Raw genomic sequence first — 17207 nt, 5'->3', positions numbered from 1 at the left:
AGTATGGATCTCCGTGAGTGCTACTGTCTGTTATCCAAAACGTATTTTCAATATTATGCGGACAGACCCACACACACACACACCACAAACCATTTCCCCAAAACAATATCATTCTGTGTCAGAAGCCACTGTTTCGTGTGTAGTACTCCGCAGTACCTCACGGAGTATATTGATGAACTCAAGCATGAGAGTTAGATAGTGTTTGGAGAGGAGTACAGTGGCGTGAGGATGTGAAGAATGATTTATGTCCCACCGGGTCTGTGGGAGACTTTGGTGGCATAAGTGCAAGATTATGATTGTGTGTGAGAGTATGATTTATGGTCTGAATGGCCTTCTCATAATAAAAGGACACAATAGGATTCTTATCATTGTTTGAAATGTGTAATATCTGCTCAAGAAAATAGCATAAAAAAGTAGGTGCCTGCTGTTTATCAATGTTTTACGGTGTGTGTGAAGCATCCATACTAATGGCTATGTGTGTGCGCAAGTGTATGAACATCATTGGGTTTGCCACTGCACACTGTATAGTCTATGAATATGTAGATTTCCAATCAGGGAGAAGTAGGGGAGTACAAATTAACAGGCTAGCTCTGATAGGAGTTTGGGGGGGGGGGGGGGGTTGAAGCAGCAGGAAGGGGGGTTATGGAGTGAAAGCAGGGGGAGTGGAGCTGCAGCTTTGATCTCCCCTTTGAAGGGAAGGAGGAAAAGGTGGTAATTGACTCTCTGCTCTTTATTTCTCCTTCGCATTCTCCCTCTCCTTTTTATCCGGAGATAGAGAGAGAGAGAGAAGTCATATCCTACTGTCACACACAATACGACATGTTGGTACAGAAAGTAGCACACACATACTTTCACACACTCTACTGTCTTGACACCTACACCAACTGATTCTCTGACTCAGGCTAGTGGTTGAGTCATTAACGTAGAAGATAAGGAAAGTGATAGTTGAGGCCTCATCACTTTTAGTTTCTCCCTAATGCACACATACAAACCTTTTGGACTTTAATTTCATTGTGCATAGTCCATTGTAGAGCGTGTGAGAGAGGGAGTCGGGAGAAAGGGGGAGAGAGAGACAGACAGACAGACAGGGGGAAACTAAGGTAAGGATGGAGGAGCAGCAGAGGCAGAGAGAGGAAAGTGGCCATTAGCTGTCCACTGTGGGCAGCAGAGGTCAGGTAGGGACTAGTAGCCATCAGTGAAGCCTTAAATGTACCAGCTCCCCCTGATAATGAGCAAAAGGGCATGTGAACCCAAATTGTTAACTTGGACTGTACGTCTGTGAGGGAGGGAGACAGACAAATCAAAACAGCAGGAACACCAGCACGACAAGGGCGAACATGGAGATAAAGAGGAGGGCTCGGGGGAGGCAGACAGTGTATGCAGAAGGGAAAAGCAAGAGGCGACTGTGCAGATGGTCATCTTCCTCCTGGAGAGACAGACATGATGGTGGAAGTCAAGGGAAAGCAAAATGCCATATGGTTGTGTGATCTGCGCGCTTCTCTTCTCTCCGTCAGCGTGTCTCACATCCCCTTCCTCTGGGGAAATGCGATTTCATCTCCTCTGTATTCCTCATCCCCTGCTGCCTATCTCCCCTCCCTTATTCCCTATCATTCGCTTATCTCTCCCTTTTGTCACTTAAACATGGCTTATTAAGTTATTCTTACACATCTTAAATGGGTAGAAATATTCAAACAGGCAGACCGTGTTACTGTGTGTGTGTGTGTGTGTGTGTGTGTGCGCGTGTGTGTGTCTAAAATGTGGCGGCTAAGAGGCTCCCTGTAAAGATTCTACAAAGAGTCCAGAAGTTTAATCTAACTCTATTGGATTCCTCATTTAGCAAATGAGAAACACCATGTGACAGAGGAAGGGAGAGTCGGAATAATTATGAGTGTGTGTGTGTGTGTGTGTGTGTGTGTGTGTGTGTGTGTGTGTGTGTGTGTGTGTGTGTGTAGGGGAATTTTGCACCAAAGAGGCAGTGACGCATTGTAACATTACAATGCTCTTGCCAGTGCAATCATTGCTGATTGACAGTAAAGTGCTGCTGAGGTGGCACAGCTGTGTGAGGGTGTGCATGTGTGGGTGAATGTGTTTGTGTGTGTGTGTGCTTGGTATTCAGATGGAGGCCGGAAAATCCCAAATTAAATCAAGGATGGGAATGATAAAGAAAAACAGGACTGGTAAAAGGATTGGGGCAGCTTTAGGGCAGGAAAGAGATATAGATGGATAAATAGTGAGAGAGGGAGAGATGGAGAGGAAGAGAGAGAGAGATGAAAGGCTATTCCATCCACAGATTAGGATGTAATCCCTCTTTGAATGGATTCTGTTGGATTACAGCTTGTTCTCCTATTAAATCTGTCAGTCACTCAAAATTCCCTACAGTGTCAGTGAGTCAGCTAAGGTGTGTGTGTGTTTGCATGATCGTTCTATGACTGGAGATCTGTGTGTTTTAAGCCTTTCAGACAAATCTCTGAAGAGACCTCGAGAGCAGAGGGATTGCTTCAGGCTGAACACACGCACAGACACACAGACACACAGACACAGACACAGACACACACACACACACACCATTCCTGAGCTCCTTAACCATCGCAACTGCTTAACACCATCCCCTAACACTCAAACTGCCCTTTCAAGTTTTGCCCAAAAGTGATAAAAATGTCCTTTAACTGAACAACTCAAATTAGTTCCCACAGAAATAAACATGAATGCACAAGAACACCCGTCCCTGCATTCACACACAGATGGCTTTGTATTAACAGCTCTGATCTGCTGTTTACTCAATCATGCTACAGAGACAACTAGAAAGCGCTCAGAGGGCACAAACCTCCTCCGAGGTAGAAGTTCGGCCCCTGGCACTTTTTGTACTTGGGTCCCAAATAAAACTGCAAGCGACGATGAGCGAGTCCTTGCACCCCTGCACACTCTGCAGCGTGTGGCTGTTCTGTAGAGCAAGAGAAACATCAAACCTGATAACATTTGAATTTTGCATGAAGGAGGAGGTCAATGCATGCAAAACTTCCTGAGTCCACTAGGTAGTGCTGGAGAACACACGTATCACATTAAAGTACATCACGTGATGACGACACAGAGTCAAATAATGTTTGTTCCATCAGATTGACTCCCTGTAACTGCTAGGTTGCGCTTGGACTAAGATCTAAACTGGGACTTGAGTGGTTTCAGTTCGGAACTCTCATCAAACATGTGAAGTGTGGAAAAGATCTGACCATGTGCCATCCAACTAAAAGTTACCATGTGCTATGGTGAAATGTCCAAATTGGCCGCCGTGCCATGGTAACACAGTTAAATGAAAACTCACAATCTTCACAGTAACACATCAACCGGCTCTAAAAGTATTTCTCAGGTGGATCTGGATGACTCCCTAGGTCGAGGACATCAAAGCCTAAAAATAAAAAACCTTAGAGTTTCCTGTTGTCACATGGTGGCGCTATGTCCAATCCGTCCCAATGTGAAATAGGCTCTTCCCTTGCCCCATATGACACCCTTCCCTGATACTTAGTGAAAATACACCATGTAGTTTTTTTTTTGGCATAATCTCGCTGATACACAGTCAAACACCGCGTGGAGGAAGTAGTAGTTAAACCATACAGAGAGAGAGGTTTAGAGAAAGAAAGACAGAGAGTTGGAGAAAATGCAGAGAAAACAATGGGAAAAGGAGAGATGAGAGTTCAAAGCTATGCAGAGCTCCTCACATACAAAAATAAATGGACAGGAGAAGGAGATTTACTCATCTTACTTGAGAATCTTGCATGTGTGTGTGAGAGTGAGGTGAGTGTTTGTGCATGTCACTGCGCTCATTAATGCTGCATGCTGACAGCTAAGTGTCATCATCTGACTACACTTGCCTTCGGATGCCAATATAAAAACCACAGGCCAAGACATGCCACATGCATGCACGCACGCACACACACACACACACACACACACACACACACACACACACACACACACAAATCAGGAGAAGACGATTCAACCCCCACCCACCATGAGACAGAAACAGACAAACGGGAAGCAGTGAAGACAGAGAACGATCCCTGACTTTAAATATTCATCTTTTCCTTCAGCTGCCAAATGCTCTATCTCCATCTTTATTCCACACAAGTGATGGATGAAGGAGAGAGGAAGGGAGGAAGCAGAAACTGGAGCCTTAGCAGCAGTAATGGAGAGGCAGAGCCGGACCACGGTGGTGGGGAGTGCTGAGTGATGATTCCATGAATTTTTAGTTTTATATTTGTTGCCTTTTTGTGTGTGTGTGTGTGTAGGGGGGGGGGATGTTTGACAGAACCCATGACATACATACAATGACATAATGAGGTAATGTGTCATCATCGCAACTGGATTGAGGCCATGTCCAACTATTTTATGCCTACAAACTTTTAGGTACAGTGGGGTAAACCAAATGTTTGATTCCATTAATCCTGAAAATGATCAGCATTTGTCAGGGGCTCATGGGCATGAATCCTACTGAAAAAATAAAGATGGCTCAAGAATGTTTACATATGTTAGTGAATAACATAACCAGAACAAAAATGAATACGCCAACATCAGTCAGAGCAACATCAGATTGCACACGTAACGCTAAATATGGACTGAACACCTTGATACATATGGGTGGCTCGAAACATTCCTATGGCATTTATAAGTGCCGTGGGAAAAGGACTGGCGCCTCGGAGAGTTTTAGTCAACCTCCGGTAATATACACGCTCAAGTGATACAGTTGGAAAACATTGCCCACACGTGAGTGAAGCCTGCGAGCCAGTTCAGGCAGTCAACTTGAATGTGGTGCTATTGATAGCAAGCAGCAGAATCTTGTCACGGCAACATGGTGGACGTCCCAACCATCCTTTCGATGAAAGCGGAGTGCTTTAACAACAGTGCTGTGTTTTGCTGAATGCCCTGAGAGCCAAGCTGTTAGTGCTGCTTCTTCGGTTAATATTGCTTTTCATAAACTCCATCTCCCCCATGTATTTTTTCTTCCCACCTGACCTGGTAAAAACATTAATATTCATGACAAAAATGCCACCTGATTGGCCAGTGAATACCTTAACCCTAAAGCTAACCCTGTGGACTTCCTCCTTCAAACCTAACTCAATCAGGTCGCACTTTCCTCATGAATATTTATTAGTTTTCCCTGAAAAAAAAAAAGAAATAATACAAATGACTAAAATTGCCTCCCCCACAGCATCCATATGGAGTACCTGAGTTCCAACGGGGGGGAACTGTAACCCCTCCCTACTCGCCGCTTTGCTGACCTTGGTGTTTCCTTGTGGTGACTAATGAGGTCAGAGACTTGACACCAATTATCATGGTTGTACATTCTCATTAATCTATACAAAGTTAAACATCAGCCTTTATCTGATTCAGTTCAGTGTTGCTATAATTTCATAAAGAATATGAAACGACTCTGTAAGCGACTGCAGCTGTTTCCTCTAATTTTGTATTACTGGACTGATTATGACGACGACGACGACGACGCTGTTGCCTCTAGCTATAGACGAGACTTCCCAGGTCAGACGTACACTTTCCTGTTCTTAGGTTTATTTGATCAATGGGGGATATACAATCAAAAACAAGGACTTTCCATGTGATTGTGGATTTCTTTCAGTAAATGGTGGTAAATGTTTAGCCCTGCGACCCTTAACGGATAAGCGGTATAGAAGATGGATGGATGGACGGATGGATGGATGTATTAAATGGTTTATTTAGGTAGACTGCATCGACAGAGAGAGAGAGAGAGAGAGTGAGAGAGAGAGAGAGAGAGATAGGCTGGTTAGCGAGATTGAATTTAAAAAGGGCGACACAACAGCTGACTAAATGAGTTTCCGTTTAATCGTCAAACTAATTCTAAATGAAATGTCACACAACAGAAAAGCCATTAAATGTGTTTCCTGGAACTCATTTAGAACAAAAACTAAACTGGGCTACAGAATATCACCAGACGATGGCAGTATCAGAAATGTGCTAACAGCTGTAATAAACAAGAGCCGCCGCCTATCAGTGAAATATGGAGAAAGTCTTGATGAATTACCTTCCCGACTGGACAAGTTGTAAATGTTTTTAAGTTACCACCCAGTATTGGACATGTTGCTGTTGTCTGGAGATGAAGGTAAATCCAGGAGGACGAGAGCGGCAGAAACAGCAGTCAGTCACATGAGTTATGGGTTTCCATCTCTGGTTTGGTGCATTTACTCTTTTCGAAAAGGCTTTGATGATTATAAAAACGGTTTGGTAAAAATGGGAGATTTTTCCCCCCGCTTTTCCATCAACCTTTTCTAACGCAATACTTGAAAATGCATATAAAAATCTCTTTACACAGAAACCCAAATTGTTGTGCCAAACTGCGAGTATGCAGGAATGCTGGTCGTGTGCTTAGTCAGTCAGTCACCCAAGTTGGTGAGTAGAAGGTTCTACATACAACAAGGACATTGATGTTAGGTGGTCCCTACATGTGGAGCAGACACCCTCAGAGTGCAGACTGAGAGAAGAGATCTCAGTGGGTTCCTGGTGTGCTCACACTTGTGCTTAAAGCCGTCTACATCGCTCAGGATGCATGTTAAAGACAGTTATGAGCAAGGCTTAACTAGCTGTGAAGCAGAAACCGCCAAAGTGAACTAGCGTAACACAGTTTACAGCTCTATTCCATCACTGCTGCCAATGAAACCTAAAAGTGTTTAGTTAAGCATCCCTTAGCTATGACCTTCTGCTGGGTCACAGCAGTATTTTATGGCAGTATAAATAGAGAGAGCAAGAAAAGATGGAGCAGGAAAGATAACGTAAATGGCAGCTTTACCTGTTGACCCACGATTCTTCTTGCCAACTGTTAGCCACAGAGTGAGACGGAAAGAAGTGGGAGGCAGATAGGGAGTGGGGAGAAGGGGAATAAGGAAACAGGAGAGATAACATTTAGATTTAACGTATTTTCTCTGGATGCAGTAAAAAGACACACTTATCAAATGCATATAGAAGGGAGGGGGAAAAAAATCAGCTCTTTGAACACGTCACAGAGTTGCGGAGCAAAACCGGAAGAGGCTGCTTTTCTGAGAACAAACATAGACAGAAAACAAGAGACAACGAAATGGATGAGAGGGAGGAAGAACAGACAGGAAGAGAGAATGCCATGTTATCATGGAGTCCAGAGGAAGACGAGCTGTTTGCATCACATCCATCAACTGCCAGTGAGCAAATTTTGTCTCTCTCATGTGCTCTTCTCCTCTAGCTACGGCTTTCTCCTCTGCCTTTCTCCATATATTTGTCATAAATGTGGAGGTAGAAAGACTGTAGGCTGGGAGAAAATGATCACATTGACATTCTACTGGCAGAAAATCTGCATTCACTATTCATTTATCAATACACTAACCCTTCACGCTCCTATTCATCCACTCAGCCACTCACTCAGCACTTGAATACTGTGGATGAGTGTGTGTATTTGTTTCTGAGAGTATGGAAATTGTGCATTAGGGCCTTAAATTAGATTCTGACGTATTACATCAGCATCAGTGCAAAGTTCGTTCTGCCTGTGCAACATACACGCTCTCTCTCTCACAAACACACAGACAAACACACATAGACACACACAAAAACAGCTGGCGAGGAAGAAAACAAAAAGCAGCAAAAGGCAACATGAAAATAGGAGACTGAAAAAGCTGGAAGATCAATAAAAAGCTCTGACACTCTTGCCGTTTCTGAGTGCAATAAAGGTTAATCTGTTGTGGACTAAGTGTAAGTTTTGACCTTCAGTAATTGTTGGTAGTAACCAAAAAGTGTTCATCGCTCCCAGCACCGCAAGCTGAAAGTTTCTGTGTGTCTGTTCTTATCTGTGGTCATGTTTTGCTTTTTTTTTTTTTTTTTTTTTAATCAAAAGATCTCCTACAATTCAATTACAATTTTACCCGCTTCTATTTGATCAAAGACTGTATTTTTTTAAGTTCCTCAGAATCTGCTACATGTTTAGTCAATGATCTTTTTCTACAGAGTCTACCTGCATGCCAGATAAAATGTTAGAAAGTGCTCTTGGTGTAAAGGAAATTTTAAAAACCAACCAACAAATGAAACATCAAGTTCTCACCCCTAACCCATCAAAAACAACACAGTCACTCAGGTTTAGAAAACACTGAGGCTTGAGTGTATTCATGCTGTAGTTACAATAGTAACTGTGTTGGACATGTCACAAGGAAACAGCAAACAAACAGCTCTCTCTATCTCACCCTGAAACATTGGATGTGTTGTTAAAATCATGCAACTCGCAGGCAGACAACGTGATGAACAGGACTTCACCTGCAGGATCCCACTCCAAATTCTGGTGTTTGATCATCCCAACCACCTGCCCAATGGCACTCACTTTCTCAAAACCCCACTATCAGCCACTTCATCTCAGGGGTTTTTTTCAGGACTTAATAGGCATTCAGTTCCAGGTCAAAAGACAGCAGCAGACACAGTAATTCATCTGCTCGGCTCCGACCGGCATTGATGGAAACACCAAACCTTGGTAAAGCAGCGGTCAAGAGATCCAAGGTTAACAATATACATGGATGCAATAAAAGCTGGCAAATTGAGTGCATTTCTACCATAAAAACTGTAATAAAAATCACCCAAAACCGATTAAAAACCGTAAGCTTTTTTTTTTTAACGCACACCCTTCCGGCAAGACTTTTAAGCCACTGTCACCCCTGGTGGTTTCAGTATTCGACCACCTGGGGCTTGGGGTGGGTCAACAACTTGCAAACTAACCAGAACACTGAATTATAATGAGGGCTGAATTTGGATATTTTGCAGAGCTGTCTAATTATACTTAATTTGCATAATAAACTGGCAAATTCTACACAGGCATATACTACATTTAAATATACACACATATAAACACATACTTTTTTCTAGGGTTTAAAAAAAGGGGTATTGTTTAGATGTTGGTGGTGAACCACTGAAAACAACAGTCCCCGGACCCACTGAAAGCAGAACCTAAACACTTGTGTTAAACTGGAGCAGATTGTGCTGTTAAGTGCCAGTATTGAGAAGTCTATTATGTTGGAGTGGAGTCTAAAAGGGGGTCAGTGGCAGTGTGTGCACACAAATATATACAGACACACAAATAGAAACACGCAGACTTTGGTCTGGGGGCATACAATTCTGTGTGTATTCAAATGACGTGTCACACTGAGTCATCGTCAGTTTCAAATGGGGACAACGGAACAATAGGGGCATCAGGGAAAGAGAGAGCGAGAGCGAGAGAGTCTGATGTTCATTAAGCTACATCTTCTGAACACATTTTACAGTAATATTCGCATTCTCATTGTTTCCTCACCCATTCAAAAGTCTGGGTTATTTATTCTCCTAATCAATGAATTTATTGATACATTTCATGGCATTTAGTGACTACAGATGTTTTATTTACACAAGAGCACTCAGTGCCATGGTGGTTATTTACGTGTTTAAAATATAGTGGAGGTGATGTGATCATATTAGCGAGTACCTATGTGTGCACTTTGGCCTTGGTTATGATTTGTATTCATGTATTCACTACTGTGTACTCAGCTGCCTGAAGGACCCACAAACAAGCAGGTCACTATGTCCTCTGTGTGTGTGTGTGTGTGTGTGTGTGTGTGTGTGTCTGTATGTGAACTCGAGTATCTATGTGTTTTTTGTGTACCACAGGGAATAAGTGCAGTACGTGTCCGTGTTCTCCGATTTAATGCATCATTCTTTGTAAAAATAAAGCTTGTTGCTAAGTGTGCCATGTGTGGTTGGGTTTACATTCCAGCTGACCTGTGCAGGTGCTGTCCATTCAGTCCCCAGCTGTGGCTAAAGCACCCTCAACACCCCTCTGGAGACACAAACAGCTCCCACTGGCCTTTCTTTCCATCTATGTACGACCAGACAAGCCCGCCTCTGGGGACAGTCCATTCTGCTGCTACGGTTCGCTTTGTTCACCACGACACCCACTGTCACAATACTTCAAGCCGAAGAATACTTTTTTAGCAACACATTTTCTTTTTCTCTTGTTCATCCTGAAAACCCTTATCACTCCTTTACCGTCTCACTGGCACCTTCTCTATCCTGTTACCTGCACGAACACACAAACACACAGGCGTGCGCGCACCGGCAACCCTTTTAAAATTCACATCAATGAATATACAAAAACAAAACAAGAGAGGGAGAGACAACACAAGGGCTCAAGGATCCAATCCACGTACATGCATGCTCACACACACACAAACACACACAGTCTCACAGTAAAGTAATAATGTTGACCTCAGACCTTGGAGCAATTCCTGATGGACCCATATTCTTCCTTGCTTTCTTTACACAGTAGTCTGGCTCACTTTGTAAATCTGGCCAGCACTGAGGAGAGCCAGCATTTATGCACAGCCAATAAAAAGCAGTGAGCAGGTTTATACATTGTATTTTAGTTTTCATACAACCCTAAACTCTCCCCATCTCTAATCTCTATTTGAGCTATCCTATCTTAACCCATCCTTCCTCTCTCCACGACTGTCAACTCCTGCAAGGTTTCATCTTCCTGCCGTCTGCCTGTCTGCTCCAAACACAACCACCAGTTGACCTTTCCAATTTACCATGTCAATCATGCGCGCACGCACACACACACACACACACACACACACACAAAGTAAGCCCAGTCCATACATGAACAGGCAAAATTGATGTCAATCATTCCTCTGGATCCCAAATGTCAAAAGGTTTGGATATTCTTTTTGTCTGCTGACTGAAAGAAAAAGGTCAGTTTATCCGTGCTTTTTCCTTCAGTCTTGCTAACTGCTTCCTCCTGCAGTCATTAGTACGCTTCCAGGGCTGGTCATGGACGTCATTATCTACATCTGCTCACCAAATAATGTTTTTTTTTTTTTGACAGCAGACCTCAGGTAGGTGTGGTTTGCACAGAATACACATTGCGGCTGTCCAGCACAATGCAGCATGACGATGAAATGCTGATCACACTGTCACAACAGGTAGTGCTGATCATGTACGTCAAAGTTCATCAGTAAAATGAGAACGTCTGTGACCTGTCGCCTCACAGCTGCAGTGTGTCACCAACCACATCACTGCAAGCTCAGTCACTGATGAATGTGGCTCATCGCGACCAGGAGTGTGCGTGTGGCAACTTTCTAAGCGCACCTCAGTGCTGCGTCAAAAGCAACCACCACCTACAATACAGCCTAAGTTTATCATTCCAAATATCAAAAAAAACAAAGAAAACAACTACAAAGGCTGGCAAATTGAGTGCATTTCTACCATAAATACATTGAAATACTGGAAAGTTGTAGAAGAAATTGTTGCATCTTAATTCTTGTTTCATGTACTGTGGCAGAGTCAAACTGAAAAAAACAACCACCTTATTCTAGAATAAAACACTGATTTACGTTTTTCAAAACACGTTCACACTATAAAGATAAGAGATAAGATAACCCTTTATCCGTCCCACAGTGGGGAAATTGGCATTGTTACTGCAGCAGAAAAACAGAAGTAGCAGCGGAAAAATTACAGAGCAATAAATAGAAGAAACTACAATAAAAACTATAATACAATACAATACACTATTGTAAACTACAAACGACTACAATAAATATTAGCAGCATAAGTGTTGTGTTGGATATTGCACAGTACCGTGTTAAGTATTGCACAGCAAGTGTTAAATATTGCACACAAGATTGTCCAGGATAAAGACAAAAGTTAGTCATGGATGCAATAGTTGCTGCTGTTGGCGTGGATTTTAGGACAGTGTGGTGGAATGATGATGGATGCTCTCTGGATGAGGACTGTTGCCAGTATCACGGTCCAGTCAGGTTTTTTTCCAGACACCATGAATTGTTGTGGTGGTTCAAGTCAGTTTTAGAGGCCAAGATGCTTGTTGACGATGCAGACTGAGTGAGGGGGTTTGACCAAAGCACAATGAATGAAAAGCCTGGAACATTGCGTTCTGTCACATCACAAGTTCAAAATGAATAAAAGTGCACAACTGAAACTAATAAACATTCAACGACTAAAAAAAGCCAAAACATAAATACATAAAAAATGGATGAAAAACCACAAGTGCCATGTAATGAAAATGGGAAATAGATGTAGATGTTCATCTCATACTGTGAGCCTAATGATTGCATGAAAAATATACTTTTCATTTCATATTCAAAAGAAAGTGCTGTCTCTTGAAGTTTGTGCCTCTGATGGGAGACTACTACTGCAAGCCTCTGATCCTTCTGGATATTAAAAGGCAAGAGAGAAGACAGAAGAGATGAAAAATACAGATGGGTGACAAATGAATGGAGAAAAACAACATTAAATGTCTTAGTAACATGTTAGCCCACCACCAGCCCCAGGAGCAACTGTGACAAGTCTAAGCAGAGCGTCTCTGGGGCTCCACCGGAGGGACCCGCCATCATTTGTCCAAGCTGGTATCACTTCATTCGGTGTTTTGATGAGGAGGATGAGACATGTTGGTCTTCCATAGGTGTCGACTCAGGATGAGATCCATCGTCATACTCACTTAACCATTCGGTGACCCCTCACGCCCTGTGTTTGGGGGCAGCGTTACCCTGCTTCTTAACTCAGCTTATTCGTGTTTTTAATTTGTCACCCGTCTGCAGGTTGTAGACAGGGGAATGTTGGAGCCCAAAGGTGTTTCTTGAGAAGGCAGTGATGTGCTCTACTCAGCACCTCGGGGTGAAACAACAGATGGAAGACGAGCCGCAACAGAGAGACGATCCATACTTAATCAGGCTGTTTTCCCCTATTTTTTCATCTTTGTCCTGCCTGCTACAGGGTAATCCACTATCTCACATTCCTCCATTGTCTCGCCTTGTCTTTATCTCCTTACCTCTCGTTTATCGCTTCACTCTGTCCAACAGACTTGAAGAATTGCGTCTAAGGACACTCAGCATAAGTAAATAAGGCTCACACGAAAGAGGATATTGAATTTTAAGTGTCTCCTTAAGAAACAAGTGAGATTCCAGCTGACTGTTCCCTGCTCCCCGTGTAGCTTCTTCTTTTGACACAGTCTGTTCAATTACTACACACCAACAACTGAAGGGAGAGGGCCTGCAGGAATGTGACAGATCAATGGAGGGTAACGTGTCCTGGCATTTCCCTGGGTACTTCCTTGAAAGCTGTGTTGCACACTGAGGCTCACACCCTTTGAAGTGGAATAAAAATATGGATATTGTAGTAAAAGTTTACTGATTCCCAGGGGAAGGCTCCTCTCCAGATAACCTTGATATAGGTAAAAAGTCTTAACAGTCTGCATCAACTCACAATAAAATTATTAACAAGTCTTTTGACTAGTTTTAATGAATCTGTGCAATGAATAAATAATGACGATCAATTCATTATTAAGATTATCCTTTAAAAAAAGCACAACAGCGCCACAGTATTTGGTCTACTCTTAAGTTATTTTGGGTTGTTTAAATCATTTCTATTGAAAACAAACTAGGACGCATATTGAAGGCCTTCAGTGTTTCTGTAGCTGCTACAACTTGATTTTGAGTCTTGGCACCATGTGATTATCATATAATGAGCAACTCACCAAATTCTGAGACAACAAAATTGGTAATTTTTATAACATGATTATGTTCCCTTTGTACCACTGCTGAAACACTGTAATAACCTGAACACTTGAGTTTGTCTTGCTAATCAAGAAAATGGAAAAACAAAAAAAACCCACTGAATCGAGCTTGATTGGAAAAGACTCAGGACCACATTTGCTAAAAAAACAAAAAAAGGTGTTGTTTCTGTGTGCTGCATTTTTCATAGAGTCTGCAACCACAGACGTGTGTATTCACAGCCGGTTCTTCTAAGACGGCAGCTCAATCCACAGTCAGCTCCTGGACGTTGTCTTCAACCTCCATCCAGACACAGTCGGTGAGGGAGCCCACGGGTGCAGTGGGATTTCCATCGGCTCAGAAAATTAATGATAATGTGATCTTGACGGCGAGATATTTTCTCTGGCTGCAGTTCAACTCAACCACAGATAAACTGTTATTACATATGCAATTATGATATCATCTTTGGCATATAATTAATTATTTATGAATGTTTAAGGGGGATGAAAATGAGCTGTGATGTAAGAAGAGAATTCAAAGGGTGACGAGAGTGACAGAGAGCAGCAGGCCCAGCAGCTCCCAGCAGAGCAGGAAACATGGATGTTAACACCAAAGTAAACACGGCCAAATGTGCACTCCAAAAAGCCTAATTGCCTCATGTTGGTCTCTCGATTCATCTCTCTATATACATATTTTTTTTAGTTATGTATAAGCCAATGTTTAATGAATGTTTCTTTTCCCCACTAATCATCCTTTCAGGACGTTCTTAAATCCGGCAGAATCCAACAGAATAAGTAATCATCCTCTGTGCGGTCCCTCATTACATGCATATGCAGTCATAAACCTAACCTAGAGGTTATTCTGTCGAAGGTCACGGGGGGGGGGGGGATCCCAGCAGGGAGTGGCTGGGTGTACCCTGGTGATGTAACAAGTCAATCACAGAGTTGACACAAAGACACAGACAACCACACACACACACACACACACACACACACACACACCCCGAAAAGGTAGTAACAGTTTATATTTCTTTGCATATTTTACAGTTTTTGTACTGTGGAAGCTGGAGGAACCCGGAGCAGTTGGGGGAAACCCCAGCAGGCACCGGGAGAGAAATGCAAACTCTGCAGAGGTGACAGAGCCTGGTGAGGGGTCCAGGCTAACATCTGCGCCAGGCCAGTTTCACTTACATTTGATGTGAGTGAATTGTAAAAATACATGAAAGAAGCATGTGTGGTAATAAAAGTGGAACGAAAATCACAACCTGGCAGCCTCAATTTCCCGGCAAAAATAGAGACTCCACAACAATCACAATATGCTGCACTATAATCAAACAACTCTTTCTACTCCCTAATTTTTTTTTTTTTTTTGGCTTATCGTGACTGAAAACATCCTGCAGCATCTCAGCCACAAATGTTCCTTGTTGATGAAGGTTAACCTTCCAAACAAAGTCCTACTAAGTTGTGCTGCTTTCAGCCTTTTTCTGCGACAAAGACAAGCAGAACTCTCTTCCAACCTCTTTCACACTCACTGACTCAGAGTCCACAAGTTTAAGTGTACATGTTTGTGTGCCTATGTCTTTGCGTCTGTATATATATGTAAAGTGATCACTCATTGGGGCAAGAACAATTAAGGTCTGTGTCTGATTAATGGCTTAATTGATCAAGAGGCTCAGAGATTGATTATTTGGGCCTGGCTTTAACAGATTCATTAGAACAGTAATAGATCAGTGAGATCTGGCTGCAGCTGTTCCATATGGCTTCGGACAGCACGGCCTGATAATGGACATCATCTGTCTGTCTGTGGATCACAATATGCCCACATTCACAGACTGCTGTGTGTGTGTGTGCGTGCGTGCGTGTGTGTGTGCGCGCGCATGTGCATTATGTGTGAATGCTACACGCATATTCTCTTCTGTTCCTCAATCACTCCAAACAACCAGACAGGGGAAGAGAGAGTGGCTCGGAGGTAAGTAGGGATGAGGAGGAAGGCGGAGAAACTATTTTTGGATTAAAGGCCCTGTTGATCTATTCCTGTTTTCAGCATCCCCTCTCAATATTCAGCTTTTACATTCTGCCTCTTTTTCTTCCTTCCCATCCATCTCTATGATCCTCAAAGCTTTCCCAATTTTGCACTTGCTTGCTGCTCGCCTCTTTCTTTTAACTTCCTCTGGTACCCAATCCCTCTCTGTCCTCATGTCTCCTCTGCCTTCTTGTCCTCATCTGCTTTCTTTTTTTAGTATTTGTTCTTGCTCTAATTCTTAGTGAGTAGTTTGCCTTGAAACCCTGATAAAAACACTGCCTCACGCACGAACTGATAATGCAGGGGGACAGAGGACAAACGTGCACACTTGCTGATATGTGCGTGACTTTGTAAACGGGTCTGAAACATGGCGATACACAAGTAAGGATTTCAGGATGAACACAGTAAAAAAGCATTTACATCTCAATGAGTGTACTGTATTACTGTACTATACTATTCACAAACCTACAACAATTTAACTCCATACTGGAGTTAATTATTTTGGTCTTGATCTTTGTAACAGCGGCAACCTAAACCGTCTATCGTTCCAGAACAATGCAGCACATTCCACGTGCTGTTGCAGAAAGTGGGATTTAGTTCAGAAGTTAAGTAACAAGCAAATATGTGGGCTTTTTATTCAGACTTTTGATTCCTGCTGTTTTCAAAGTTAAGATCCAGCGTCTTCGTAGACCACTGATGTCTTAATGTATGGATGAGAAGTACAGTAACAAGCACGCTCAATGCTACTAGACTGTAAATCAAAATGTCAGCGTCTCTGCATCAGGCTCATTATCGGATACAAGGTTCTTTTCCTTTACAGCAACACAATTAAGTTATTTCACAGTTAAGTGAATTTCCTGAGTGTCTGTTTATTTGCAAATGGTGGACGTCATTGCACAAATAAAATGAATAACTATTTCTTTGGTCATCATATTCACCAGAGAAATATATTTTGAAACTATATCTAAAGTTAATATGGCAAGAAATCTTTTTTGAAGTATCACAGAATTTAAGGCCAGGCATTTCTTTTTATTTTGGAGAAAGTAGACAGCAAAATAATGTCGAATCATTACCCATTGAATTGCTCGTTCTGGAGCTTTCAGCTTTATCACAGCACACTCATCCATTCTGAACCAGGACTTTGAATTGAGGTTTTGGAGATTGCTTTGCTCTCCGCTACGCTCAAGATCAAGAATAAGCCGAAGCACAACTTTTAAGGCAATGCGGATGAGCGGTCAAGTGACGTACCAGAGAACAAACTTCATCTGCTCTGCTGGTGTGATGACTAATACAATCCTCCCCTCTACATTAAACACTTTTTTTGAATGTCTAGAAATAAGTCATCATTGTCACACAGAAAACTAGAGGGACACTGTTGGAGCTCAGATCTTCTGCGATAGGCTTATATGCAGATGCAGCATCGAGTATGTCAGGAAAAACTATCAGAAACTATTTTCAATGTCTGAGCTGGCATTATTTATGTAAATGGTACAAAAGCTAAAAAATATCTTCTGAGAGACTGATGAAAATGTAAAAAAAAAAACGCCCAATGTGGGAGTGTTTAACATCTGACCCTGGATCCTGATTGACCCAGTAATTTAATGGGTTCTTCCCTCCACAAAG

At 42.4% G+C, this 17207-nt stretch overlaps 1 protein-coding gene across 3 annotated transcripts in view; it reads right to left on the bottom strand.

Moving 5' to 3' along the window:
• LOC147257793 (protein sidekick-1-like) overlaps positions 1-17207 on the bottom strand; it is a 234687-nt gene that overhangs the window by 88094 nt on the left and 129386 nt on the right. For 2 of the 3 annotated variants that reach the window (XM_086211962.1, XM_086211963.1), the window contains exon 6: positions 6809-6835. The exons of the other annotated variant lie outside the window; for it this stretch is intronic. In XM_086211962.1, coding sequence (XP_086068088.1) covers positions 6809-6835 — 27 coding nt within the window. The remainder of the gene's footprint in view (positions 1-6808; positions 6836-17207) is intronic. 3 annotated transcript variants of the gene reach the window in all.

Source organism: Aulostomus chinensis, chromosome 8 (assembly GCF_037954235.1).
Source record: "Aulostomus chinensis isolate RoL2024-O1b breed Wild chromosome 8, RoL_Achi_v1.0, whole genome shotgun sequence".
NCBI lineage: Eukaryota > Metazoa > Chordata > Actinopteri > Syngnathiformes > Aulostomidae > Aulostomus > Aulostomus chinensis.
This window is presented reverse-complemented; position numbering and strand designations above follow the sequence as displayed.